The sequence below is a fragment of the Chiloscyllium plagiosum genome, chromosome 11, assembly GCF_004010195.1.
Source record: "Chiloscyllium plagiosum isolate BGI_BamShark_2017 chromosome 11, ASM401019v2, whole genome shotgun sequence".
Classification (NCBI taxonomy): Eukaryota; Metazoa; Chordata; class Chondrichthyes; order Orectolobiformes; family Hemiscylliidae; genus Chiloscyllium; species Chiloscyllium plagiosum.
The window spans coordinates 48976979-49003956 of record NC_057720.1 but is presented as its reverse complement, the minus strand read 5'-3'; the positions used below and the strand labels follow the sequence as shown (position 1 = coordinate 49003956).

Sequence of the window (26978 nt, the reverse complement as noted above, 5' to 3'; positions counted from 1 at the left end):
AAAAGTAGAGGATCGAGCACCGATCCTTGTGGCACTCATCTGGTCACAGGCCTCCAGTTTGAAAAGCAACCCTCCAATACCACCCTCTACCTTTGAGACAGTTCTGTATCCAACTGGCTAGTTCTCCCTGTATTCCATGAGATCTAACCTTGTTAATCAGTCTCCCATGGGGAACCTTGTCGAACGCCTTACTTAAGTCCATATAGATCACATCTACCACTCTGCCCTCATCAATCCTCTTTGTTACTTCCTCAAAAAACTCAATCATGTTTGTGAGACATGATTTCCCACGCACAAAGCCATGTTGACTGAATATTTGTGGATGTTTGTCAGTCAAGTGGGCTATTATGTCCTGGATGGTGTTAGGCTTCCTAAATGTTGTTGGAGTTGCATTCTTCCATGCAAGTGGCGAGTATCATAATCACACTCCTGGCATGTGCCTTGTAGATGGTAGACAAGCTTTGGGGAGTCAGGAAGTGGGTTACTTGTTGCAGTATTCCTAGAACCTATCCTGCTCTTGTAGCCATTGAGTTTATATAGTGAGTCCAGTTCAGTTTCTGGTCAATGGAAACTCCAAGGATATTGGTAGTCGCAGATTCAGTGATGAATTTGGAATTGGAGTATGCTACTGGCTGGCTTTTCTGAGTGTCTATACAGTGTGCCACAGATTACAGAGATTTCTATAGATATGATATGAAAAACATCTCACCATGAGGGTCGCATGTGGAGGTGCTGGCTGGGAAACTTCTAGTTTATGATACCTTTTTCAACCCTTTAGAAAATAGCTGTTTTGGGGACAATGTCACTCTAAATCACCCATCAGGAAACTGACTAGGTTAGATACAATAAGTATTCAAGAGCTCAAATTTTAGTCTCTTATGAAGCTGATGGTGTTCTTCCCAATTCTGTGTATATTGCATCCAGTGAGTTAGGTTAAAAGTTCTCCTTCACCACACAAATGGAGACTTGGAACTGAAGAGCTGTCAGACGCTGTGAAATCACATTCTAGCACAAGTCAGCGCCTTCGGTAAATTAAACAAATAAAGCATAAAAAGGGACATTGAGAAGTTGTAATTTATAGAATTCAGAAATGTCCTTATTACAAGATTCTTTGGAAGCATACCCTGATAGGCACCCTTTATGGTTTTAAACCACATTCAAATATGGAACATCATTGTGCAACCTTGGAACTGGAGCATTTGAGAATCACAAAGTTAATTTATTCCAGAACATCCACTTTTGAAGTTTTGCCAAAAATGTCTCTCAGATTCAGTCCGCATCAGCGCCTGCCTAATTAACCCATATAGGTACTCAACAGACATCCTCTGCACAGGAAACCAACTTGTTTTTCTAGTCACTAACTTCTACATTTATTAAGGGAGGTAGTGCTGTTAAAAGAGATAAATATGCATTTGGGTTTGTATACTGTGTGGGTCCATAATATACAATTATTTATATAATTCTGATATTTACTGTTAATGTTGCGCGTGTGTGTCATCTCATGGAAATGATTTAATAATGCAGTCCTAAACATTGTAGATGAATAATGTTAGAGTGAAAGAAAATAATACAAAATAAAAATATGTCTTCACTTTGACCCAAAAATATTCTTCAGTGTAGGTCTAATCTTAAATTTTCCTGTAATTTATTAATTGATTTTAATTGCTGTTTAGTAGTTAATTAACCATACGTATGTTTGTTGGCAGTTTTTCCCTTTTTTTTCTGTGGATGCAGCTTAAGTCCTCATTACTATTATTTATTATCAAAATACTTGCTCTCACCTAAAGTCATTATTCTATTTGTGTTAATGTGCTTCTTTTAACTTATTGTGTTCAGTTAACAGTTGTAGCCTTGAAGTTTTTCAAAGACTCCAGTTAGTGAGATTGTAATTAAAAACTCAAATTAATCAATGAAATATGAACAATAGAAATGGTCTCAATTTGTCCTCTGATAAATGATCTAAACCTTTGGTACAATTATCCTCCAGCTTTGTTGAACCTTTCTTTTCTTTCGCTATTCTGCTGATATTAAAGTATTGGTAATATTCTGAATTTCCTCTTTGGTTTTCCTGTTCTCTAATTAAATCATCCTCCATTCTATTTCCACTTTTGAGCTCCACATTGTGTTGTCTGATGCACTGAAACTTTATTTTTCTGAAAGTCTCAAAAATCTCTGCATCTCACAACCTTTCCTTTAAAGTGTTGTTTTTAAGTTGTTCTCAGGATGTAGCTGTCCTTGGCAAGGCTGGTGCACTTATTGCTCATCCAAGGGATGAAAGGAGACTATGTCTTGCACTATAGCCATGTCATTTGATGCAATTGAACAGGTTACTAAGTCACTTCAAAGGTCACTTCATAAGAGTCACATAAACAATGTGAAAAGTTTCATTCTTTGAAAAGACATTTGTGAACCAATTGAGTTTTTAATGCTTTCTGCAGGTTTTGTGATCACTTTTACTGAGATCAGCTTTTAGCCCAGATTTTTTAAATTATGTTCAAATTCTTGAAGCTCATGGTGAAACTTGAATTCACATTGTCTGATTGATCAGTCCGGTCTTTGGAATATTTGTCCAATAGCATAAGCACTGGACATGATCACTTTTAATCCCACGGTAGGTATCATTTGTCTATGATTTCTTCATTTTCCTTCATCCACTATCTTTTTAATACTGCTAAAAGCCTACACCAGTTGACATAGACCACTCACGTTACTCCTCAATATTGTAAGTAAATAAAGATCCAAACTGCAGGAGTTCCAGGCAATGGGCAGAACTTCTTCCTCATTGTGTACAAGGTCAGAGACAGATACAAGTGTGGTTGGGGTTAAGGATTCAGCTAGGTGCTTCTATATTTGTGGTTCAGAAGGTGAAAATGGTGACCTGTGGGGGTTTGGGGAGGGGTTGAATGGTGTCTTGTCAGTATTGGAGGAGTACAGAGGCTTCCCGTTCACACTCATGATGAGGCCTCTTATTGATCTTGAAACAGTATACCTCCAAGCATTTTAAAGTAGTTTCAACAACACTCTAAAATAAAATCAAAAACTGAATTTGCTGGAAAAGCTCAGCAGGTCCGGCAGCATCTGTGAACTGAGATCAGAGTTAACGTTTCGGCTTTGTTGACCCTTCCTCAGAAATTCTGAGAAAGGGTCACCGGACCTAAAATGTTAACTCTGATTTCTCTTCACAGATGCTGCCAGACCTGCTGAGCTTTTTTGTTTCTGATTTACAACATCTACAGTTCTTTCAGTTTTTACTTTTCAGTTTAATGAAGAGAGGAGAATTGTATTCTTTTATTATGCCACAAGACAGTGTTGCAGTGTAGTGCTCAACGAGTTAATTTATTGAAATGTTAAAACAGTAATTATTTGTGTGAGATTCACGGTTTAATGGGCACTGCCTATTAATTTACATTAAAAGCCTTTATTATGACATACTAGTGATCCCAAAGGATAATGTCATTAAGCAAGCTCACAAACAACCTAAAATAAAAAGGTGTTAAAACAAATGGTAAATTAACTTCCTATTTTGAATATTATTGGTTGTAGCACTGAAATAGCTCTATTAATATTAAATCTTTAGATTAATGCAAGAAAATGCTTAAATTGTAACTCAAAAATCTGAACCCTATTCATTCTGTGACATGTGATATGAATGTTAATTTTATTGCAGATATTATTTTTTTAACAAGTAGACAATGACGTGTTTTGCTTTTGAAACCAAAATATAAAAATTTTACAAGGACCATTCAATGAAAAAGCAAAAAATAACTAAAAATAAAGTTATCTATGGGCAATATGACTGCTTAATTAGTTTATAAGAATAATTCATTGGGCACCAAAATTGATCAAATTAACATCAGCATGATAAGGTATATTTGAAATCAAAATAATGCTTGTAAATTTCAACTGTACAGCTGCTACACTTTGATATATTCCCTATATTTATTTTCATGTAGTTGTGGTGAAAGGGCATTTTGTCTTGTAATTGCAAAGAACAGATAATAATAGAAATTGGTAATAGGTGTTCCACTAACAATTTTGAAGGAGCATATTGTTTAATTCTTAATATTTGAGTGTTAAGTCAGCACAGAAGGCCGCTCAGTCAGCATGTCTGTTTATTTTTTTACTAGGGTTATCCTCATACTTCCCACTCCCTCTCTCTTCCTTGTAGCCATGCAAATGTTTCCTTTTAAGTGTACTTCTGGTTACCTTTTGAAAATTACTATTTAACCTACTTTCCTTACCCTTTTTAGAAGTGTATTCTGGATTATATTTTTTTAAAAAGCTATCAATGTCCCTTGGGCTCATTTATCATGTATTTGTTGCTAAACCCCATTAAGAAATAATTTCTTCTGAAATGAAAGCAAATTTATTCAAAATTTTTCATTTTCGGAACAGATCAAACACTTGTTTTAATTTAAACAGCTTTTAAGTTAAATTAATTTAAAATTGATTTACTACGTATTAAGATTTTACAGAGATCCATGTTGGGTTTTAGTCAATGCTGGGGTCCGGGATCGACGGGATAGAGGAAAGTTAAGCTGGAGACATTGGTTCCAGTAAAACCATTAATTGTGCCCTCTCCGTACCACCCACTCAAATTGTTATTATTAAAAACTATTAAATACATGAAATATTTTAGAAGAGCTGGTTGTAAATTAGATAAATTAAAATGGTTTGAATGTAAGTATTAATTAAAAATGAAATAGGCAAAGAACAATTTCTAATTTCACCTACTTTAAACAGTTGGACAACAATTGAACTGATGACTGAATGAATACTTCTATTGGTGCAATATATTAAACGCAATTTATTACATTTATGAGTGAATACTATAATACCACCAATTTATTTTATCAGCCACGGATAATTTGTTACTTATTTAGTAAATACCTGCAGAATAATTGATTCTTAAATGAGTTTTGTGTCATTGTATAGATAATATCCACATACCTGTAATCTGAATATAACAGGCTCCTTTGTCATCTGGCCATTGACTAAAAAGCCATGATTGGTTCCATCAGAAGCAATGAATGTAAAATGGTCAAGCTCAGAGGAGCCTGCTCTGTGTTTGTAGGAAATGTCCAAATTATTCACATTCAACTGTGTGAAATGGGGCTGGGAAAGAATGTTTTCTTTCAGGTAGATGTTGCCATGCTGAGGAGGCTGGATAATAATGTAGGTTAGGTTCATCAAGGGAGTGTCTGGATCTGAGAGTTGAAGATTGTCAGGAGAGATGACCAATTTGGCTCCATCTGGTAACTGAAGACCTTTATTATTGACTAGAGTAGGCATGATACGGTCAGTTCGCTCAATGTTAAACTCCATGGAGCTGTTTTTAACTGTTATCCCATTGCTAATAAAAAATCTGTGGGAAAACAAGAGTACGAATCAGAAAGGACTTAATTCCACCATAGCAGATAATGGCATCTGTTAGGAAGTCTCATTTTTAGAGTAATTATCCCAATCAATCCTGATGAAAAGGTTTTCACTTTAAATTCAAATGTGTGTGCCAAGGATAGTGATTTTGTTAATCATCTGTATCCATCATCTGTTGGTGTTTTTTTGGACATTGTTCTACTAGCCCACAAATAGCAATACCCATCTTTCTTTCCAGCCAATTCACAAGCCCACCCTAATTGTTGATAACAGGATTATTGCTTAATCTTTTAAATATTTTGATGTGGGTTCCTTTGAAATTTCAAAAAGCATATTCTATGTATTCTTTGTATTCTGTTTTTGTAAAATGAATTATGCTCTATCTCTTGCGTCCAGCCTGTGTCTGTCAAAATTGATCAGTGCTCCAACAAGCTCTAATAAGATTTTTTTTGCATCTCTTTTCAAGCTTTAAAATCTGTCACAACTGGTATTAATCTAATCCGAAAGAGAATTGTCAAGTGTTAGTGCATGAACAGGCCCTGACAGTTTGTCTTTCTGCAAACTACAGACAGATTGTGAGTTAGGAGCTGCCGAACAGATGGACAAGTTAGGAGTAGCACAATAAAAAGTAATTTAATAAATCACCTGGAACCAGATCACTTCCAAATGCTGAGAATGAATTATAGCAGAGCTGATAGGGAGCTGGGCTTTGGCACTAGATTATGCCAGAAGGTACCGGCTACAAAAAGTGATAAACATTCATGAAAACCATCTATTTCATCATAGTCAAAGGATGGAAACCTACATAGGCCTCTAATCTAAAAACAACTTTTTCAATATTAGTATAGATTTTTAATTATACGATTTGAATATATTGAACTATAATCCATATTATGGTTTTGCATAATCACAGTTAAGAAACTTGGCATGATTGATACAAATGTTCTCCTTGACAAAGTAAGCAATAAAACATCACAATAGGATTATGACTAGATATTAATCCTTCCACTGCAAGCACTTTGAATTCTCAGTGGTCAGTCATCTCTGACAAAACTACGCTGTAGGATATTCAGTTCAACTAATCTATAGAATTATCTGTATCAAATTATATTTGTGTTGTCTCTTGGGATTTGAGAGGCTTTTGTGAGGGTAATTTAATTTCCTGCTGGATTAAAAGAGTGGCATTAAATTTAAATGTAATGATTTTACAAAAGACATTTTGCAAATTATGCATGTAGATGGTTATGTATAGCAGATTTTGTATTTTGCTCATGTGGAGATCAATGTCTAGGATCAACGGTGACTACCTCATTGCCCCCAGTGATGATACAATGCACCCAATCAGCCATGAATCGGCTTATTAAGAGCTGACCGGCGAGCTTCAGCGAGTTTCTCAGTAAATCACTGACCTTGACACTGACATGCTGGATCGCTGGAAGCTGCTGTCCAATCAGACGCATGCAGATTCTGCCTCATGAAATCTGCAATTGAGGCCTACTTCTCAGGGTGAATTCAGTGGTGAGAGGGTAAATACTTCACATAGTTTTCTCATGGGATGAGGGTTCGGTATGAGGGTCAGGAAGTTAGCCATTTTTTTTGCCTGCGAGGAAGGCAGGTGATTGAGGAGGTGGTGAGTTAAAGCCAGTAATTGACATCTTAAGGGTTTTAATTTGGGAGACTGTGAATGTTGCCCATTGACTTTATCACCCAAAATTTACTTAGAGAGGAAGAGAGAAGGGGGTGCTAAGCTTCTCCCCAGGTCCAAGAAGTGTCGTTATTTCCACTTCTCGCCGCCTCTCCTGCCACTTCAGGGAGGGAAAAATCACTTCCATTATGTTTACGTAACGTTCAGTTTTGAAAGCCGATTCTGTTACAAAATATATACTGCCTCATAAGCAAGAACTGACTGTTATGATCAATATTTTTGTGTTTCAATCTGTATTATTGCTGTTCAGACATCTAGACTATGACAGTTCAGGTCTCCTCACCTGAATCCATCCGTGCTGGCCTCACGACTGTTGTCATGGACATAGCAAACCTTCTGGGCTGCTACTTCCAACTGGCTGAAACTGGAAATGGCCACTCCAGGATAATTGATGTACTCGATCTGACCATGTGCAGGTGGCACAGAGATGGCGTACAATAGCTCTTCGGGTTTGCCAGTGCCATCTGTTGCCTTGAGAACATCTGTCGTCAAGGTGACCCTGTCACCCTCTTTTAAAGTTACAGGTTTGGTGAGTACAACAATGCCACCTATCAAAATTTAAAAAAAAACAGAGAGGGTAAGGGGAAGGAAAATAAAATGTAAAACTCAGATATTGTCACCCATGAAGAAAGCCTCAGCTGTTTTAGTGATGAATTAGCTTAATTTAATTGCTAAAATGCAGCTCTCTGCTTTCATTTGTGAGGGTGGCTTTGATTTTATGAACTCCCTATTGTCAGCACGGTGCAGCAGATTGAGTAAATGTTCAGGATTTACAGTTTACAGATGGCACTCCTCATTCTCACCAGTTGTGACTGTGAATGTTCATCAGAAAACGGTGCCAGGCACAGCCTCCAGAGAGCCGGCTGCTTCTATTTCTCTCGTACCAATCATTTTCTGGCAGCTATGCTGATCTGCAGAAGCTGAACCCAGTTCTCTAGGTTGACTGACACCATTTCAGGGAGATTTACCAGATTTTCTAAACTTGCCACCATCAATCATGAAGATACTCAACTTGTTAAAGAAAAGATATATTAAATGATTATATTCACCTCATAAATTTTGAGGATATGCACTGCCATGGAAAGTGGGAGATCAAAGAGAGTATTATGTGTCAAGCAGCTTGATGTGACATCATTCTCAGAGAGTTCTTTTACTGTATGCTCCAGTACATTAAAGGTGAACACATGGGTTCTGTACACAGCTTCCAGCTGGTGCTCCACTGAGCACAGCCAATTTGCTATGTACAAAAAAACATCGCCATGCAGTTGGGCTAAACTCTTTAATTTCTGATGTGCCATAGAGGGCCCCTACAGTGCTTTTAAATGAATTAGACTTGAACTAATGTTAGAATTAGGTTCGAAAGCATTTCATAGAATGAGAGGAAAGAAAAAACTGCAGGTGTTCGGAACAAATTTGGATGTAAGATTTCTTTTCCATGAGTGGTGTTCAATACTAATGTTTGCACATGACTGCGATTGCTTTGTTATATCCTCACTTGATTTTGTAGTAACTCTGCTTCTGATCAACCAACATTATGCCTACATAATATATTGAAGTAAAGATAGAAAGAAACACTACAATCTGAAAGAAAAGCAAGGTAATTCTGGAAACAAAGTGCAATCTGACCTTGGAGGGTCAAACCCTTTGCTAAGGAGTGAAATTTACTGTCCCTTGCAGACTTTGATAATCTACCATGCAATTCCAACATTTTCTACTTTGTTACAGATTTCAAGTATATGATTGTCATACTTTCTCTGCTGGTCCTTTACATTTAACCTCCTTGTCTACTTATTCACCTTTGTACCGAAAACAATGGAATAAGATTATCCCAAAAAATGTTGAAGGACTTGAAGTACATGTGGTAATCTTTCTGAAGATTTTATATTTTTTATCTTGCATATTTATAATATTCAGTATATTAAGTAAAGTTCTCTTCAATTGTTATTAGATGATTAATTGCTCGTCTGTGCCAGCCATGGTAATTTATGCATCCACAAAACAATGGTGTTTTCAGATGCTGGCTCCAGTTCTATTAATGGCATTAGTTTTTCATTATCAACCTCAAAAAGTAATTTGGTTTTCTTGATTTAAATGCTATGAGGAAAATACTTAATTCAGTTACAGTTAAGATCACAGCACTTGGTGATAAGCAGTTTAGTTCCACTTCAGCTGACGTACGCACAGAATACTATATTCTCTGATACATACACTTGACACGATGTCTTCATAAAATAATAAACTAATGCTGTTTTTCTGGTGATCAATGAGAGTTTAATCAACATGCAACTCAAATATATGATCTTTGCCACTTAATACACAGTTATAGGCATCATGAGTATGACATATTTCCATACACAATATTTTACAATTTCTGATTGAATATTCTGCTGGGAACAATTAATCGTTTTGTTGATCTTTGTATTTTGAATGATTAACAGTGAGAAAAATATTTGGAGATTAGTTACGGCAAAAAAATTATTTCTACAATCTCTGCAAAAGCAATTGCCTGATATCCAGACAATTCGATTAGCGAAATATATTTCAACATATAAGGCTGTTTGAGCTAACATTCTTTTTGACCTCATTTGTTATCAAAACAGCTGAAGAACTGTATTCTATTCATTAGTATCACATTGTCAAAAATAAGTCTAATGTCATTAATTGTGCCTTTGGCGCAATGGTATATTATTGTGAAGTAAACTGATCATGAATTGGTTTCTATTTTTGAGTTAATAATGTCTGGGTTTTATGTGTGTGCAAGGTTAATAATTAACATAAGTATTTTTGTAGCCATGTTGATTTCTTTTAAAAAATTTTGAGGCGTTGCTTTAGAATGAATGAGTTTTTGTGCATCGCTAATGGGTTTCTTTGTTTATCTTTGATTGTTTTGTGAACCAGATAGGTAAATAATGGTGTCTCCAAATGTTAGAAAAATCTGGAACTTGTTTTTCTAAGCTTAAGAGAAAAACCTAGATCTTAGAGAGGGAAGCTTTTGATTTAACTTTTATTTTGAGTTTTGAGCAATCCTATAAAATGCTTGGAATAGGATAACTATACAGACCAGTGTTCCTGAGAAAAGAAGGATATAGTACTAGATTGGCATGGAGGAAAGAGTTAGTAGCCAGAAGTGTTGTCATAATACCATGAAGAGGTTACTTTGAGCTGAGTACATTTCAAATCAAATGTATAATAGCTCCAGGATGTAGCTGTATAAAAGTTGAAGTCACAAGTGACTGAAATTGACAAAGGTGTTACTTACAGGTACTTGGGCATGCGCATTATTTAAGTGGTGCTTAGATATTGTACCATAAGTGTGTTTTGGGTACTATACAAAAATTGCATTTTCTTTTGGGAAGGAGAATTTTGGGTGCTTAGGATTATACTTTCATTGTGTGTTGAAAAATCTTTGAATCATGGCGTATTATAAATAGATGGTTTGGTTTATTCTACTGTTTTCATTTCTTTTGTTAATAACTTCTGTTTTATTGTTAAAACAAAATTTGCAACATTGCATGTTTAAGCTTCATCAACAGCCCACTTCATTAAAACCAAAACAAATCAAATTTTGATTTATCAAGCCAGATCTTGGTTTAGGATCTGAATTGTCAGTAATAACATCAGCTGGAATCAAAGAACTATTGGTGCCATTAGTGTCTTCCAGGCCTAGGTCAATTCAGTACTGTAACAACTGGAAGGACCAGGGCAGCCATTATGTGGATCAAGCAATGTTACTCAATTCAAATTTGGCATGTTTTAAGTACATTAAGCAACAAATGTAATGAATTTCTCAGTTACTACATTACTGGCTATAATCTGACAAGGGATAATATTCTTGATTAACTGACTACCCCCACTTTTTCCTCTTTTAAATATTATTTTCCTCACAGCCAAACACAGCAAAGTAATCAGGTGACATATATCACATTTTCAGCACCTGTTCTCACCACCATTCAGAATTGCCTTTTCACATCCAGGTCACAGTCCACATGATGGCAAGAAAAATGTCTCGAGTGCTCTTCTTAAAAACGATAGTTGAAGACAAGCAAGAGGCATATCACTTCTGCTTCAAATCATTAATCAGGCTCTTTAGTGACTGTAGAAGACTAGGTTGAATTGATTTCCAAATACAAAGCCCCTAGTCTCAAGTATACCCCTGTAGACAGTTCTGATGTTGACACCAAGCACTTCCCAAAAGGAAAATAATCTATTAGAGCACAAATTGTATTTTCCTGCCTTTATTAGTCAATGTTACACAGCTGTATCGGCTATGACTGGAGGCCAGGAGCACACAGAGCAGCAGCTATGCCAAAAGGTGAAGGATAAACAGGATCAGTAGCGAGCCATTTGCAGAACTATGCCATCTGCTGCAAGGATATCTGGAGCCAATCTACACCATTGAAACTTCAATGCTATTGGCAATCAAGATCACCTCTCATCCAAACTTTACTGCATCTATCGTCCCTCAATGTATTGTAGGGATCAAATGCGGCTTTAATGAATGACCTGCTCAGACATGCATCAAATTGGAGACATTCAATTCTCAGCATGGCCAAAATCTAATCTCTTTTTACACAAAATAGCAATAGCAGCATTACAAAGCAACCCACACTGCTTATTAATGATTCATTAATGACAGCAGTGTGGCTGTCAAGCTATCGGGTTCCTGCTCTTCTTCTGTCACTGCCAATTTATCTTCATTATAGAAACATAGAATGGTTACAAGCACAGAAGTAGGCCATTTGGCCCACTATATCTGTGCCAGGTCTCTATGAAAGCTAGTGTCATTCTCCCAGCTTTTATCTCTACTGCTGTAAATCTTTTCTCTTCAGATAATTATCCGATATTCTTTTTGGAGAGGCAAACAAAATTTCTTTTCCAAACCACATGAGTGCACTCCAGGTTGTACCCACTCACTGTTTCTTAATATTGCCTCTGGTTCTTTTGTCAATCACTTTGAATGAGTGTCCCTTTTGCCAATGGGAGCAGTTCCCCCGTTGACTCTGTTTGTTCTCTGTGACTCACCCAGTGCTACTTCCTCACACTCATAAACTGCACTCTGACTAACTTGTAATTGTGCTGGTGTTTGCTACTCTGGAGGAGGTGGTGAACAGCTGTCTTGTTCTGGATTTGCTGTGGTACTTGTAGCCTCCAAAAATGTCAGGAAATGGCTGACTGTAGCAGGAGCACAAAATCACCATATTTGATAAATGTAGACCCAAATATTGTTTAAAAAGTGATGCAGCTCATAATCAAAACCAGGGTGAAACAGAAGTGGACAAAGGCAGATATATATTATGTTTAGTTTCTTAAGAACTATCATTAGTTCTAAAATTATTTATTCATTTGGACTGATAGAGGGAGCTGATAATAAAACATTTTGTTCAATGCTTCATACAGTCAAGGAGCAGGGAGGCTATGATGAACTTATATAAGTCACTGGTTAGACCTCAGTTGGAATGTTGCATACAGTTCTGGGCACCACACTCTAGGAAGGGTTTGAATGCATTGGTGAGCATGCAGAAGAGTTTACAAGAGCAATTCTCGGGGTAAACATTTCAGTCACGAAGAACGATAAGAGAAATTGAGATTGCTATCCTTGTAGAGGAGAAGGGTAAGAGAAGATTTGGTTGAAGTTTTCAAAATCATGAGGGGTTTGGAGACTAGACAGGAAGACACTGTTTTGACACATAAAAACAAAAGGCACAGTTGTAAAATGTTTTGGAAAAGAAGCAAATGTAAGGTGAGAAAGAACTTTTTCATCCACTGAGTAGTTCGGGTCTGGAATGAGCTGCCTGGAAGCGTGCTATAGGTAGGTGCAATTGAAGTTTTAAAGAATTAATTGGATGATTACTTATATAGAAACAATGTGCAAGTTTACAGGGAAAAGGCAGGAGACTGGCAAAAAGTTAAAATGATCAGAGAGTCAGTGGAAACACATTGGGCTGAACAGCCTCTCTCTGCATCATAACAATTCTGAGACTTCTATGAAAGAGTTTTAACTTGCCTCTTTCTTTTGATAATTCTTAAAGAAATTCTTTGTAGAAAAATACTGCCCACTTAAATCAATTAGCTATGAAATTATTGTAGAAGGGGAATAAAAAGTTGAAAAACCACAAATAATACTAAATAAAAGCATGTCAAAAACAGTTTTCTTTACTAGTGTGTTGCTGCCTATGTGACAGCTAACACACATTGTTAAATAGGTACAAAACAGGTTCAATTATAGCTACATTTATACAATTAACTCTAACTTAACAAGACCTTCAAGTCACTTTCCGCGGTAACTCAAATTGAAGATGGTACAAATAAACAAATATAACAAAAACCCATTGGCTGCTGCTTTTAATATGGCTCTAATTACAGGGAGTAAGATGTCAGGCACAATCTTACAACAGTCTTAGTGACATAGACAATGGTGAGATTTGTGGCAGAATCATGTGAAATATCTGGTGAGGTCTACTTTGATGTTGGGAGCATGTTGCCGCATCTTTTATACATCTGATGAGTGGCGAGGTAAGTTTAACACTAGGCAGTGGTGTGTTGCCAATTAAGGAGGATTAAAGCTTGTTAAACACCTTATTAACACTGCAACTCATTTCATTAATATGCAGCTTTATATGTGATCAAATGCACTGAACAAGCTAGATGTCAGGAATTCTTGACATGGAAGTCAGAGTGGGCACCTGGCAACTTCATCTTATCACATCCACCAAAGGACCTCCACCTCAGGGCACAGTCAATGTCCATGAACACTGGCATCTGATATGTGCCAACTTGTAGGAATCCTCATGGCAAATCTCTGATGTATTTAGAGTGCACTCTGTTCTTCAATGCTGCCCCAGCAACTAGCCTTGCTTCACGATAGTATGCACTCAGGGACAAGCACCTAGCTCATGCATCACCAGCTTATATGCATACTATCGTAGTGCTCACTCACTCCGAGTCTACATGGATGTGTTCAGCATCCTTTTTTGCACACTGGCCTCTCTGCCAGAAATACCAGGATCACCTTACTTCTGCCTTGCCTTGCCATTTAGCAGACACAAAGGCAGGAAGCTTATCATGGTTATCAGCAGGCCTCAGTCATTTCAAAGAACATTGCCTTTGCTCAGTAGGTCTGACACAGTAATTCAAAGGCAGCCTCTAATACTAGTCTTAAGGTTTGTACACAGTGACTCAAGCTGGTGAGATTCAGGATAGTCTCCACATACCGAGGAGGGAGCTGAAAGTCAGAGAGCCCACCACCCACCTTGACTCTTTATGTCCTATTGTGAGCTTTTTTTTTCTCATGGAATGAGACAGAGGAAGCTATCATGGAAGAGGAAAGTGGATAGCGTAGCAAGCAGGGAGGTGCCCAAGCAGGAGAATAGGTAATACAGATGGCACGCAGGCTTAATGGTGATGGGATTTGTAGTGGGTGACAGTGAGTGAGGGAAGATGTTGCAGGTGAGAGTGTAATACTCATATATATTAATAAACATCTGTTTGGATTCTTCAATACCATGTTATCCACACTTTGTCTCTTACGTTATAAACGAAAATGTAAACGTTGCCATATTAGGTAAAGTATTCCCTGCAGGCAAAATCCACATCAGCATAATGTAGGACAATTTTAAGTCAAGTTACTGTAAGTCGAAGAATTATGAGCCACTTGGATTCATACCTATTCAAGGGCAAGTCCAGGAAAATGTACCAAGTAGGAGCAAATTACAGCAAATGCTGGAATCTATACTGAAAACAACAAATATTAGAAATCACCGCAGTTCAAGCAGCATCCATGAAGAGAGAGCAAGCAAATATTTCAAGTCTAGGTGACTCTTCATCACAGTCCATTTTTACGAAGAGTCATCTAGATTCAAACCATTAGCTTGCTCTCTCTCCACGACCTGTTGTAACTTCTCCCACTTTTTGTTTTCAGTCAAGAAAAATGTATCATTCAGCAAACTTTCACATATTTGCAAATATACAATGCAATGCTATACATCATATCAAAACATCATGATAGACATTGTCGGTTTTCAGACAGATAATCTTTCCATCAGTTGACAACTCTAAGCTAACTAAGAACATCAAAAAGCTTTATAATGGGATTTCTTCAAAACTATAATTTACTCACCTTTATTCATGTGTTTGAGCAAAATATGAAAAGACTGTGAAGGTGAGGAGTTATCCCCATCTGTAACATGAAAGCGAAAATTGTCATGACCTTTTAACCCCACAATAGTTGTGTGTAGATACCAGACTCGATTCAGGTCTATATCTTCTTGACTATAGTTCATGCCTGGATATAAATGAATCCATTCAAGTTCAGTCTGTTTCAAAAAAAAAAGTAGATTTTTAAAATAATGTGCTGGAGTGATTTTGCACAGCTCAGATTACTGCATTCAGCCCATCTTAGCCTTTGATCATTGCTTTCGTCAACTTTATATCTCTAAATTCATTATGTTGCAACTGGGAACATTATAAGCAGTTATCAATCAAGAGTACTAGATTGTCAATCATTTCCATATGGATCATTATTGCAATGCAAATAAAGACACATATTTACAATGGTATTTGTAAATTACATTGGTAAATTTAAAATCTAGTAGACGAGATTTTCTTTTGTGATTTTTAAATTTATTTACTAGTTACATTGTGTATTTGGGCAAACTGTGCTTATATCAATATGCTCATAGTAAAAGAGCATTACAAGGCTAACCAATTGTTTTACAATTTTGATCAGGTGATAAATGTTGATGAGGACACCAAGTCAGTTCTTCAAAATATTGTTTAGATCTACATGAGCAGACTGAGAAGACTCATGTTTCACATATTTCAACTTTGGAGAAGACATAGATCTCAGTGATCCCACAAATCCCTGGCCACTCTACCGGCAAGGTGACCTCGAACAGTTGCTGTCTAAGTGCTCCTGTAGGGCTGTTACAGCAACATTTCCCCATCAGAGTTATGGTGATAATCTTGTCTTTGGAATTTGATACAAGGTTATGGTGATGTTAAGGTGGCAGACAAATAATCCCTGTCACGAAACACATGGAAGTGCTGGAATTTTTAGGTTGCATGTCTTGTACTCCCACTTCAACTGAAACAAATTATTGAATGATAAAGGGAGGAGGGCAATTTTTTGGTCTCAATGTTCAGCAACATTTTAAAATGATTGATGTAGTTCATGCAGAGTGCCTCTGGATCTGATTTGCAATGCTCTGACATGTCTTTCTCCTTGAACATGTTTCTATTCGAACAAGAGCTACTGACCACAGGGAATCTTCATCAACTTAGCAAAATACTTATTATATCACTGTATAAAGGAGCAGAGGAAGTCTTCCCCCCACTTCTCACTACTATTTAAGAATAATTTTCTGTGAATGATTAATGACCTATGCTTTTCTGAGGAGAATAATCTTAGTTCTTGTGTAGCATAGTTATTTAAAGCAATCATTTTTCTGAATTCCTTCGATAAATGGAAAAATCAAGGAAAATTCTATCAGTTTTTACCTTGAATTGAAGCTGTCCAAATGTGGGAACAGTATTGATGACATAGTAAAGCTTGAATCGTGGTGTGTCCTTGTCTTCAGCTTCTAAAGCCACACTGGAAATAACTTTGTTTTCCCCCACTTCCACTTGCAAACCAGTGTTTCTGAACAAATAAAGAACAGTCATTGATCCAACCCAGAGGTAAAATTACCACTGCAGTTGAGACAGGAGTCATGTTTGTTGACCATGAGAAGGATGTGGAGGCAGTCACAAGGGTTACAGATATGGAGACAGGCTTTTTGAAAGATCTTTCAGTATTCCAAACCTTTCCCAGATTTAGAAAGACAACAAAACTAAAAACAGCCCTCACCCTTCTTCCACCTCTCACATTCCCCATTTATGACCCTCTTATATGCTCCATGCCAAGCTATGCCTCTCCACCCATTCCCCATGCTCTCTGCTGCCTCAATACCAATCTATTAATCTACTTCCTGCCATTTAGAACCCCGTGCCAACCTAATGCTAACTCATGCCCCCATCCATTCCCTTTGTCCTTATACCATTTCTCCAACTCACCCACTATCTACCATGGAGAGACATCAGGGTCCATGCTAAAGTTCTATAAATTTCTAAAGTGTTTATTGATTAATTCATTATTTTAATAAAAACAGATTAAAAAAAATAATTTGACATCCTACAAACACTTAATTCTCACTAAATAAACAAAAAAAAAGCATTTGTATTTAAATCATCTAGTACTTTATAAACACTGAGATGCCAATCAGACTGTGAAATCACGGGTTTACCACTATAATGATGACAGATTATGAAAACACTCATACAGCACTTATCCTATAATGATAACCCTTGCGCTATATCTACAAACTGAAATAACAAACATGAATTATTAAGTACTGCAGCCAGTTGTTTAAAGGTAAGAGATTTAAATGCCCTGATGGTTCCACTGAGCTAGATAGTTACAATGGGGAAAAATTGGGCAATAATGAAAAGAGTCAGGTTTTTGATGTCAAGAAAATCTCTCCCAACTTTCTCCTCAACCTTTAAACGCCAACTTCAGAATCCATTGAGTGGTATTCATCATGTTTTCTTGCACCTGAATCTCATTAAAACTCACCCTACTAACATTCAACTTCCAAGTCTCCTCTTTTCCATTGAGAAACTTGATGATGAAAATTCCTCACCAATAGAACAGAGTAGGCATCTAGTAGCTGTGTTTTGTCACATGCCTGGCCTAGTCATCATGTTACTGCCTCTTCTTCACAAAGAACCCTGCAATCTCTATGGACATCATCCTCTTCAAATTTTCATCCATACAACTTCACGTCAATAATCCATCAGTCTCACTACATGATTATGCCTGTGCTTGGATTAGCTCAGCCTCCACTTCAGGCCTTCAACAATTTGCTTTGGAGCTCAGGGAAACCTATAAATTGCATGCTTCTGCCAAGTTGCTTTGTGTGCAGGGCTAGCCTTGCATCTCCTGCATTTGCAAAGGATGGTTTTGTACTGACATGGATACATGCATCTTAGCTTGTTTTCTTACAGTTCACTTCCTATAATGTTTACTTGGAGGCTGGCAGCTTCTGTGAGGGACATATTACTTACTTAGGTAGACAAGCAGGAGGCTGGAAGAACGCAGCAAAACCAGGCAGCATCAGGAGGTGGAGAAATTAATGTTTTGGGTGTAACCCTTCTTCAGGACATCCTGAAGGAGGGTTACACCTGAAACATTGATGTCTCCACCTCTTGATGCTACCTGGTTTGCCTTGTTCTTCCAGCCTCCTGCTTGTCTACCTTGAATTCCAGCATTTGCCGTTTTTTTATTTCTAACTATATTACTTTCTGAGCATGCCTGCTTTCTTAGCATACAAAGTTTCTGGTGCTCAATTATAGGGGCATTTTGCTTTTTGTCACAAAGGGAGAGGCAGGAGGCTTGTGAAGGTGAGCAGACAATCTATCAGTCTGACAGTGGGTGGCAATCCCGCCATTGACGTAACAAAGTGCAGAACATTAGAGGTATGCAATGTGTCAGCAACTTACATAGGAAACACTCTGCATGTACCTATACCCATCTCATGTAGGAGGCCAAGATTACCATGACATATTTGAACCCAGCCCCCTCCATTCCAAAGCTACCAGTACTTCCCAATTCTCTGGGAACTCATCCTACAAACAACAATTTTGCTGCCTATCATTGTCACCATTCTTACAGCAAGCCAGTGCAGTGAAGCTCAGCCTCATTCTTGCGTTGTTTGCTTTCTCAGGACTCAAGATAATGGTGTGCAAATATCAACAAGGAAGAGTCTTTAGTAGATTGAAGGGGGACTACAGTCAGGGATACTGCCCCTATCAGATAAGTGGCTCTCTTATCGCACCACAGGGCATTCACCATGGTCAGTCAGGCACCATTAACTACTAACAGTCTGCAGATCCACTTGCAGTTCTGGTATTAGCTCTTGGTCAGTCTTGTAGTTCAGATATAATCTGACTGAGGATTACAGGTTGGATTGTCAGGGTGCTGTGGAGACAACAGTCTGGGAGTTGGGTCATAATCAGTCAGGGCTCTCCTGTCAAATTAATCCAAATGGTGGACTATGGTGACTCCATGGCATTCTGGTCAATAATGGCTGAAGGGCCTGTCATGGTACTGTCCATGGAGTCCTGAAAAAGTAAGCAACTCAAGAATGGGAATGAGCTTCACTTGTACTGGGTTGCTGTCGGAACTGTGAAAATGATAGGATGCAATTGATGGTTGTAGGATGCGGTTCCTAGAGAACTGGGGAGTGGTGGTAGGTCTGGAATGGAGGGGAGTGGGTTCAAATATAAAATCTTAGCCTCTACAGGGGAAGGTATGGATAAAAAAGCTTGGGAATTTCCAAAGTCAAGGACTGCGGGGTAAAGTGGGCACATTGATATTTATGGAGGCTGATAAAGTCATAGCATATAACACTTCATTCTTAATATATTTCAGGATTCGACATTCATTTTGACTTACTTAATGTTTGTTTTTACAAGCATAGGGTCGAACTGGTGAATGTCAGCAGTTGGTTATGAAAGCAGAGGATCTGTGCTAAGGGAAGGGGAGGTGGGGATTCAACGCAATGTGTTAGTCAATTGGGCAGTTAACCTTAGTTCATCAGTTTGGTTAGACAGGACTTAAAAGCAGCAATCTGATTCGTCTCAGACCATTGATACAAAATCCCCATGTAGATTGTCCTTTCTTAAGGTCATTGGAGGTGAAGAACTGACCTAATCCAAGTATATAAAATGATGAGAGGCAAGGATAGGTGGATAATCAGAGCCTCTTTCCCAAGGTAGAAATGTTAAAGATTAGGGGGCAGAGGTTTAAAGTGAGAGGGGGAACATTTAAAGGAGATGTCCAAAGCAAGGTTTTCTTTATGCAGAGGGTGGTACTTCCCTGGAAATATACTGCCAGGGAAGGTGGTAGAAGCAGATAGCAATGTTTCAGAGGCATTTAGACAGGCACGTGAACAAGCATGGAACAAAGAGATACCATGCAGGCTTGGAGAGTCGATGAACCTTTTCCTGTGCTGTAATTTTCTTTATTCTTTGTTCTTTGGACCATGTGTAGACAGACTGGAATAGTTTAGAATGGAGTCATGGTTGGCACAGAAATTGTGGGCCGAAGGGCCTGTTCTTGTGCTGTGTTGTACTATCCGAACTGCCATTTTCTGAAATGGTGCAATCACATGCTAATTTGAGGAGCATATTATTATACTTTTCCTTTGGGGGTGAAGTAAAGAACTTTTATTTTGAGATCTTATTTTTGCCAATTGCATTAAATATGCCTCAACTTGCATTTCATTGACAGGTCATTCATTGACGAAGAGTAACGAATAAAAATTAGGCTGCGTTTGCTGATACACAGTGTATAACGGCTATTCCCTGCAAATATGTGCAAGTGTAATAATAGCTACAGTTGTGAATGAGCAGGGCAGGGCGAGGCAAGGGTCAGGAGGGAGGGCTGGAAGGGAGGAGAAGACAGGACCGGCAGGGGTCACAGGGAGTGCAGGGGGATACAGAGAGGGCAGGAGATACAGAGGGTATTTGGGGAAGGATAGGGAAGGGAAGGGTGTGGGAGTGAAAGAGAGAGAGAGAGAAAGAATGGAGGAATGGAAAGGATGAGAATGAAGGGAAGACCACTCCTCTTTCTCCCTCACATTGGCTCCCTGCTTTTCCCTCACCAGACATTTTCCTCCCTCATCAAGTCCTCATTCCTCTATGTGAACCCATCACACTTTTCTCTGTGCATGTGCAGTGTAATCTTAATGCATGATGTGATGGTGTAGAGGATCTGGCATTGTGCACATTTCTGGATGAGTACACATGCCTACACTGCTAAAAGAATTATGGTCTCAAGCAATTGGGAACATTACATTGGGCACACAAATTACCTCCTTGTCATGAGAACAAGGACATTAAAAGTGGAAACTGAAATTCCAATTTGCCAACTATGTTCCATAGAAAGTTTTGGAAGATAAAACATCATTACAGAAGACAGTACCTTTCCATCATTGTTATCCTTCAATATTTCAAAGTGCTCCTAGACTGTGGCATTGCCTTGCAATTCTTTAGCATCCTAGAGGACTGCCTTCAATCAGTGAAAGGCAGCACTTTGTGCAGCTTGTCCGAGGAGACCACTATGCCATGAGGGAAAGTGAATGGGTGAGCTGCCCATTGCACATCTTCTAGTCTTGAATGTCAGTGCATAACGCCCATGAAAAGATAACATAGTATTACCTTTTCCTGCAGACATATGTGAAATCCTCGCTGTCAGTCATATGGATCTGTGTAAGTGTCCAATCACATTTGCAGGCTCGGCTCCAGCACACGCCCTGCTGCACACTGTGCTCAGCCTCAGTGCTGTCTGCATTAAAGTCCCCAACATCACAGCTCAAGGATCTTTAATGTCTGAGGCCATTTGCAGTCAAAGAATCTGCTGCTTGTGATCGATGGGCAATGCTTGATGAGTATAACTTTTGACATCCTTGGGATTTGTAATGATGCTCCTTATCTCTCATATGGGCGTGACTTAACCAACTCTGACAGTGAAAATTACTCCATAGCAGACATTGTAACAGTGCAAATGAAGATATATTAACAATAGTGATATGTTATTTCCAAGGATGAAGTGTCCTCAGTATATTCTTGTCTTCCCTTCCCCCCACTATGTCTAAGTACATGCTTCACAGCTAGGAAGAAGGAGCCAGCTATAATGATTGGAATGGTTGGCTTGGAATACTTGGATAATCATCACCTGGTGCCTTTGTCCTGCTGAGAGTCTCTGACCCAAGTGCACACTCACCTTCCTCAGATTATATTGCTGGACACTTTGCATCATAGGAGGTGGAAAGCCTGGGCATCTCTGAAGAGTGTTGTGTTTGTCACTTCTCCTCCATGTGTACACCAGCAGATACCTGGAGTAAGGTCATTCCCATCACCTTGTCACTGACACTGTAGATCTGATGCTAAAGCAATAGAATTTAGGTTGACACACATGTCCAACAGCCACTGGGAACTCACAGGTCGCCATGGTGACTATAAACCTATCCATGGAGATAACCGGTACACATTTCAGACCCAGAACTATAATGAAAAAGTTGGAGAATTCCTCCAATCTTCTTTTCAGCCTTCCAATTTCTCTCTTAGAGACAAAAAAAATGCAGATGCTGGAATCCAAAGTAGCCAAGCAGGAAGCTGGAAGAACACAGCAAGCCAGGCAGCATCAGGAGGTGAAGAAATCAACCTTCTGAAGAAGGGTTATACCCAAAACATTGACTTCGCCACCTCCTGATGCTGCCTGGCTTGCTGTGTTCTTCCAGCCTCCTGCTTGTCTACTTCCAATTTCTCTCTGGCAAACCTACCTGATGTTTCTGGGTCTGATTGATCAAGTAATTTATGGATGAGACCAGGGGCATACCCTTTGCCAAGGGCTGAGCAGATATCTGACTTCCTGCAGACCTGAGTGCCAGAGACTGGGGTGTTTCTTCGATGGCCAGTTGCAGTGATCTGCCAGTAATGTGTTCATCACATGATGTCTGTAATCTAATCGAGATAGTGTACCTCAGAGGTGAAAGATTTCTCAGTGCACCCTCTACAGGTTTATTGGCTTCCTCAGAGGTGAAGGTTTCTGTATGGTCTTTTTGTGGATAATCAGTGAGTGTGGCTTGTGCCTGCATGAAATAAGATAGGTAAGTAGTTGGAGAAGATGGGTAGAGGCTTGTGCAGAAGAAGAATGTGTTTGAGCTGATGGTAATGGGAGAGAAACACAGCACAATGGAGCCTACTGGGTTGGTGTCCATTGGTGTCTCCTATCTCCATATGAGCCATCATGCTCTTTTTTAGTGAAAACCAGAATATTCTCATCAGAGGGAGTGAGGAACTTCATGTCTGGCAACCACACATCCTTCTCTCGCCAACCAGATTTGGACAAAGCCGCCAGTTTTTTTTTCCTGCAATGAGACAATAAGAGGCATTGAGTGCAATGAAAATGGTATAAGAGCAGTTTTTGTTGATGCACAACTAGGGGAACTGGTGAGATGTCCCCATTGAGTGAGTAAGAAATGCAGAGGGCAGGAAGGATGATGAGTTTGAGAAGTTAAAGTGAATGAGGGCCCTTGAGTGGATGTTATGTATGCATTACTAAACGTTGTAGCTTATACAACCTGGTGAGATGCTTGTACAGTGGCAGAGGTAGAATGACTGGTGGTCCTGTGCATTAAGTGGCAGTGGAGAAAGGATGGTGGCACTTACCTTGCAGAATACAGGAAGCCATTGACCTTGTTGTGACACTGCATGCTCCTTTTTCATCTTGGGACATAACAGTTATTCGTAGTACAATGTTTGACCAGGCTGGCTGTGTTTGTTGGCAATGCCTTCTATAATCATCAGCTCAACAAAGGAGTGTTCTCCTCTCTGTCACTTGGTTGGCCAGAAACTCTCAATCCTTGTTTGGGAAGTGGTAGGAGCTTACCTTTTTTTGTCACATTTTATGTGTCAAGTCCCACATTGTGAGGGGTAGATCTTAGCTTTCAGCATCTGAAGCAGTGTGCAGCTGGCCTTTAAACATGGTGTCAAAGGTGTGGAAGCTGGAAAGTCTTGACAGCAGTGAGCAGTGACAGCAGTGACTCCCACCTCACTCAACAAATGATTACCCAAAATACGCTGCCAACATTTTAGTTACTTAATTCATAAGATGAAAAGCAGAAGATTGAGAAAATATATAATGGTGGAACTCACTCTCCACATTAAGTTTGTTTTAAAATTCATAGAAGTCACTACACTTTATTGCTATTCACTAATTCAATTGAATCAGAAGTCCTGAATCATTTATTTTGTAATTAAACATGGCCCCTGATATCTTTGGTTTCAATGAGTTCTGTATCATTGAATAAGATTCATTGAACAGTTACAGCAGTTCAATAGAGAGAGCAACTCAAAAATTGATGTTAAATCAATCAATATTTGTGATATAGTTGTTCCGCACTATGAGATTTAAATAATGATACCAAATGACAGCCCTCAAGACAAACACTGTATGGGGAATATTAATAGAATTTAGGTCTGTGACATACTCTGAAATGTAAAACTGCATCAAACTTCAGAAATGAACCTATCATCCATTTCCTCCCTTCTCTTATCTCCGTCCCCTCCCCTGACCCCTCCCTTCTCTCCTCAAGCTCATCCTTCCTTCCAATCCCAATTATGCTTTGAAATCATGTAGGGTTATGTATTGTGGATTTCTCATCAGAGAATTGGAGCTTACTTTAAAATAACTGGCTTCTCATCGTTGACCAATATAATGCTGACGTGTACTGTCTCTTGTACTGCATGCTTGCCATCTGTTAATTGAATGGTAAAACTATCCTTCAAGGTTTCTGTGTCATCATGCATGTACATAAGCTTCATTCCTATGAGAGAAAACAAAATACGGTCGTAACAAGAGTAATACCAAAGTAGTTATCCTATAAAAATGTATAGCATCCTTTAAAAGATCATAAAATCATAACAAATAATAGGGGTAGGCCATTCAATCCATCTAGCCTGGTCTGCCATTCAATAAAATCATGACTGATCTGATTATGGCCTTAACTCCTCTTTCTGCCTGTTCCTTACAAACCATTACTCACATGTTAATCAAAAGTCTTTCTAACTCAGTCTTGAATATATTCAATGAGAGCCTCCACTGCTATCTGATGCATAGAATTCTAAAGACAAAATATTCTCTGAGAGAAAGAACCCTTCAACAATGTCTTTAAGAAAATTATAATTTTAAACTGTGCCCCCTTGCTTTAGTTTCCACCATCAGAGGAAATCTCTCAGCATCCACCCCATCAGGCTCCCTCAGCCTGTTTTATGTTTTAATGGGATCACCTCATGTTCTTCAAAATTTCAATAAATATATGCCGAGACTGTTCAACTTCTTCTTTATCCCAGAAATAAGGCTTGTGAACCTTCTCTAAACTATTTCCAATCGAAGAACATCCCTCCTTAAGTATGGAAAGCAAAACTGTACAGTATACTCAAGGTATCATCTCATCACTGCCGTGGACAATTGTAGTATTTAGAACATAGAACATAGAACAATACAGTGCAGAACAGGCCCTTCGGCCCTCGATGTTGCGCCGACCTGTGAACTATTCTCAGCTCATTCCCCTACACTATCCCAAAATCACCCATGTGCTTATCTAAGGATTGTTTAAATCTCCCTAATGTGGCTGACTTCCCTGCATTTATTCTACATTTCCCTTGTAATAAAGGTCAATATTCTGCTGGCATTTTTAATTACTTTCTGTATCTCAACGCATTTTTTTTTGCTAATTCATGCACAAGGCCATGTAGATCTATCCGTGCGAATAGTCCGACTCCATTTAAGTAATTTTCTGATTTTCTAATCTTCTTGCTGGCGTGGACAATCATGTATTTTCTGACATTATGCTCTACCTGCCATTTTTATCTGCACTCACTTGAATTATCGATAGCCCTTTGCAAACTTTTGTATGTTCCTCACAAATTACCTTCCTTCTTACCTTTGTAACATTTGCAAAATGGCTGCAATATTGTCAGTCCCATCATCAATGTCATTAATACAGATTACAAATAGCAGCTTTATTGCAGCTTTCTTAATTGCAGCTTTCCAACATGTAAATTACTTGTATATGTTGACTCTGTTTCCCATGAGTTAGCCAGTCTTCCATCCATGCTTATATATCACTTCCAACTCAATGAGCTCTTATGTTGCACAGTAACCTTTTACATGACACCGTATCAAATGCCTTTTGGAAATCCAAATATACACAGCATCTTCCAGTTCCCTTTTATCCATCCTGCTTTTACATTGTCAAAAGGCACGAATAAAACTTTCAAACGTGATTGCCTTTTCACAAAACCATGTGAAACTTTCAAACGTGATTGCCTTTTCACAAAACTCTGATAGCATTTTAATTATATAAATATTCTATTTTACCTCATTAATAGTGGATTCTAATATGTGCCTAATAAACTACACGCATCACCCCATACAGTATGAAGAATCGTCCAATGCATTTATTAGAACAAGTATGAAGAAAAAAAATAGAATGTTTCAATTAAAAAGAGTTGCAGAGGCAAGCAATGGTCCAAAGACAGTTCCAGGAGTTAGACACTCAGGAACTGCGATTCGATTTCATTTTGCTCTCAACTGTCAGACATCTTTTGAAACAGTTGCAAGTTATGTCCCTTGTAAAGGTTGCTGCGGAAGACATTTAAGACCCTAATCAAAAGACAAAATCTGAGCACAAAATCTGAGTGCTCAGCATGAAATGCCAACAACATTGGGACTTTTGAACATGGAAGCCAATTCATTAAGCAAAATAACGTCACTGAAATGCTCTTGCTTTGTGAGGGTGCCTGCAGCTTCAAACTGCTGCCTACAGTTTACTCCAGCCACACTTTCTGCAACTACAGCTAATTATTAAGCATGGGAGCTGAAAAATCATAAGCAATGTTTTGCCTGAGACAGAAATAGTGGATTGGATGGCTATTTGCCAGCCATTATCTATAGTGAAGTTGATATACTGAGTTCTTACATGAACGTCCGTGAAAATAATAGGCTGCATATTAACCAGTCACAGAATAATAAAGTTAGCAGAGGATTTTGCAGGGCCAACAGTGAATGTGTAGCAGGTAGATAGCAAACTTTGGAGAATGATCGGGTAAAGTTAGTTAACTCTACCTGAACAGTCCACCAACTTGTTCCACATCTATCATGGGCTCTGTTTGGGAAGGATGCTCTGGAATATCAAATAGAGCAAGCCTTTCACATCCACATTATTATCCACATTATTTGTTGGACAGTGAAATAGAAGTTCAGATCTTGTAACCCTTCATTTTCAACTGACAA

The 26978-nt window shown here is 38.5% G+C and overlaps 1 protein-coding gene across 4 annotated transcripts in view; it reads right to left on the bottom strand.

Annotated features, from left to right (window-relative positions):
* frem1b (Fras1 related extracellular matrix 1b) overlaps positions 1 to 26978 on the bottom strand; it is a 188441-nt gene that overhangs the window by 36175 nt on the left and 125288 nt on the right. For all 4 annotated transcript variants that reach the window (XR_006312980.1, XM_043699276.1, XM_043699278.1 and 1 more), the window contains exons 21-25: positions 24363 to 24507; positions 16577 to 16718; positions 15198 to 15393; positions 7365 to 7629; positions 4951 to 5365 (exon numbers count right to left, since the gene is read on the bottom strand). Coding sequence is in view for 3 of the 4 variants with exons in the window: in XM_043699276.1 (XP_043555211.1) it covers positions 4951 to 5365; positions 7365 to 7629; positions 15198 to 15393; positions 16577 to 16718; positions 24363 to 24507 (1163 nt within the window). In the remaining variant the exon portion in view is untranslated. The remainder of the gene's footprint in view (positions 1 to 4950; positions 5366 to 7364; positions 7630 to 15197; positions 15394 to 16576; positions 16719 to 24362; positions 24508 to 26978) is intronic.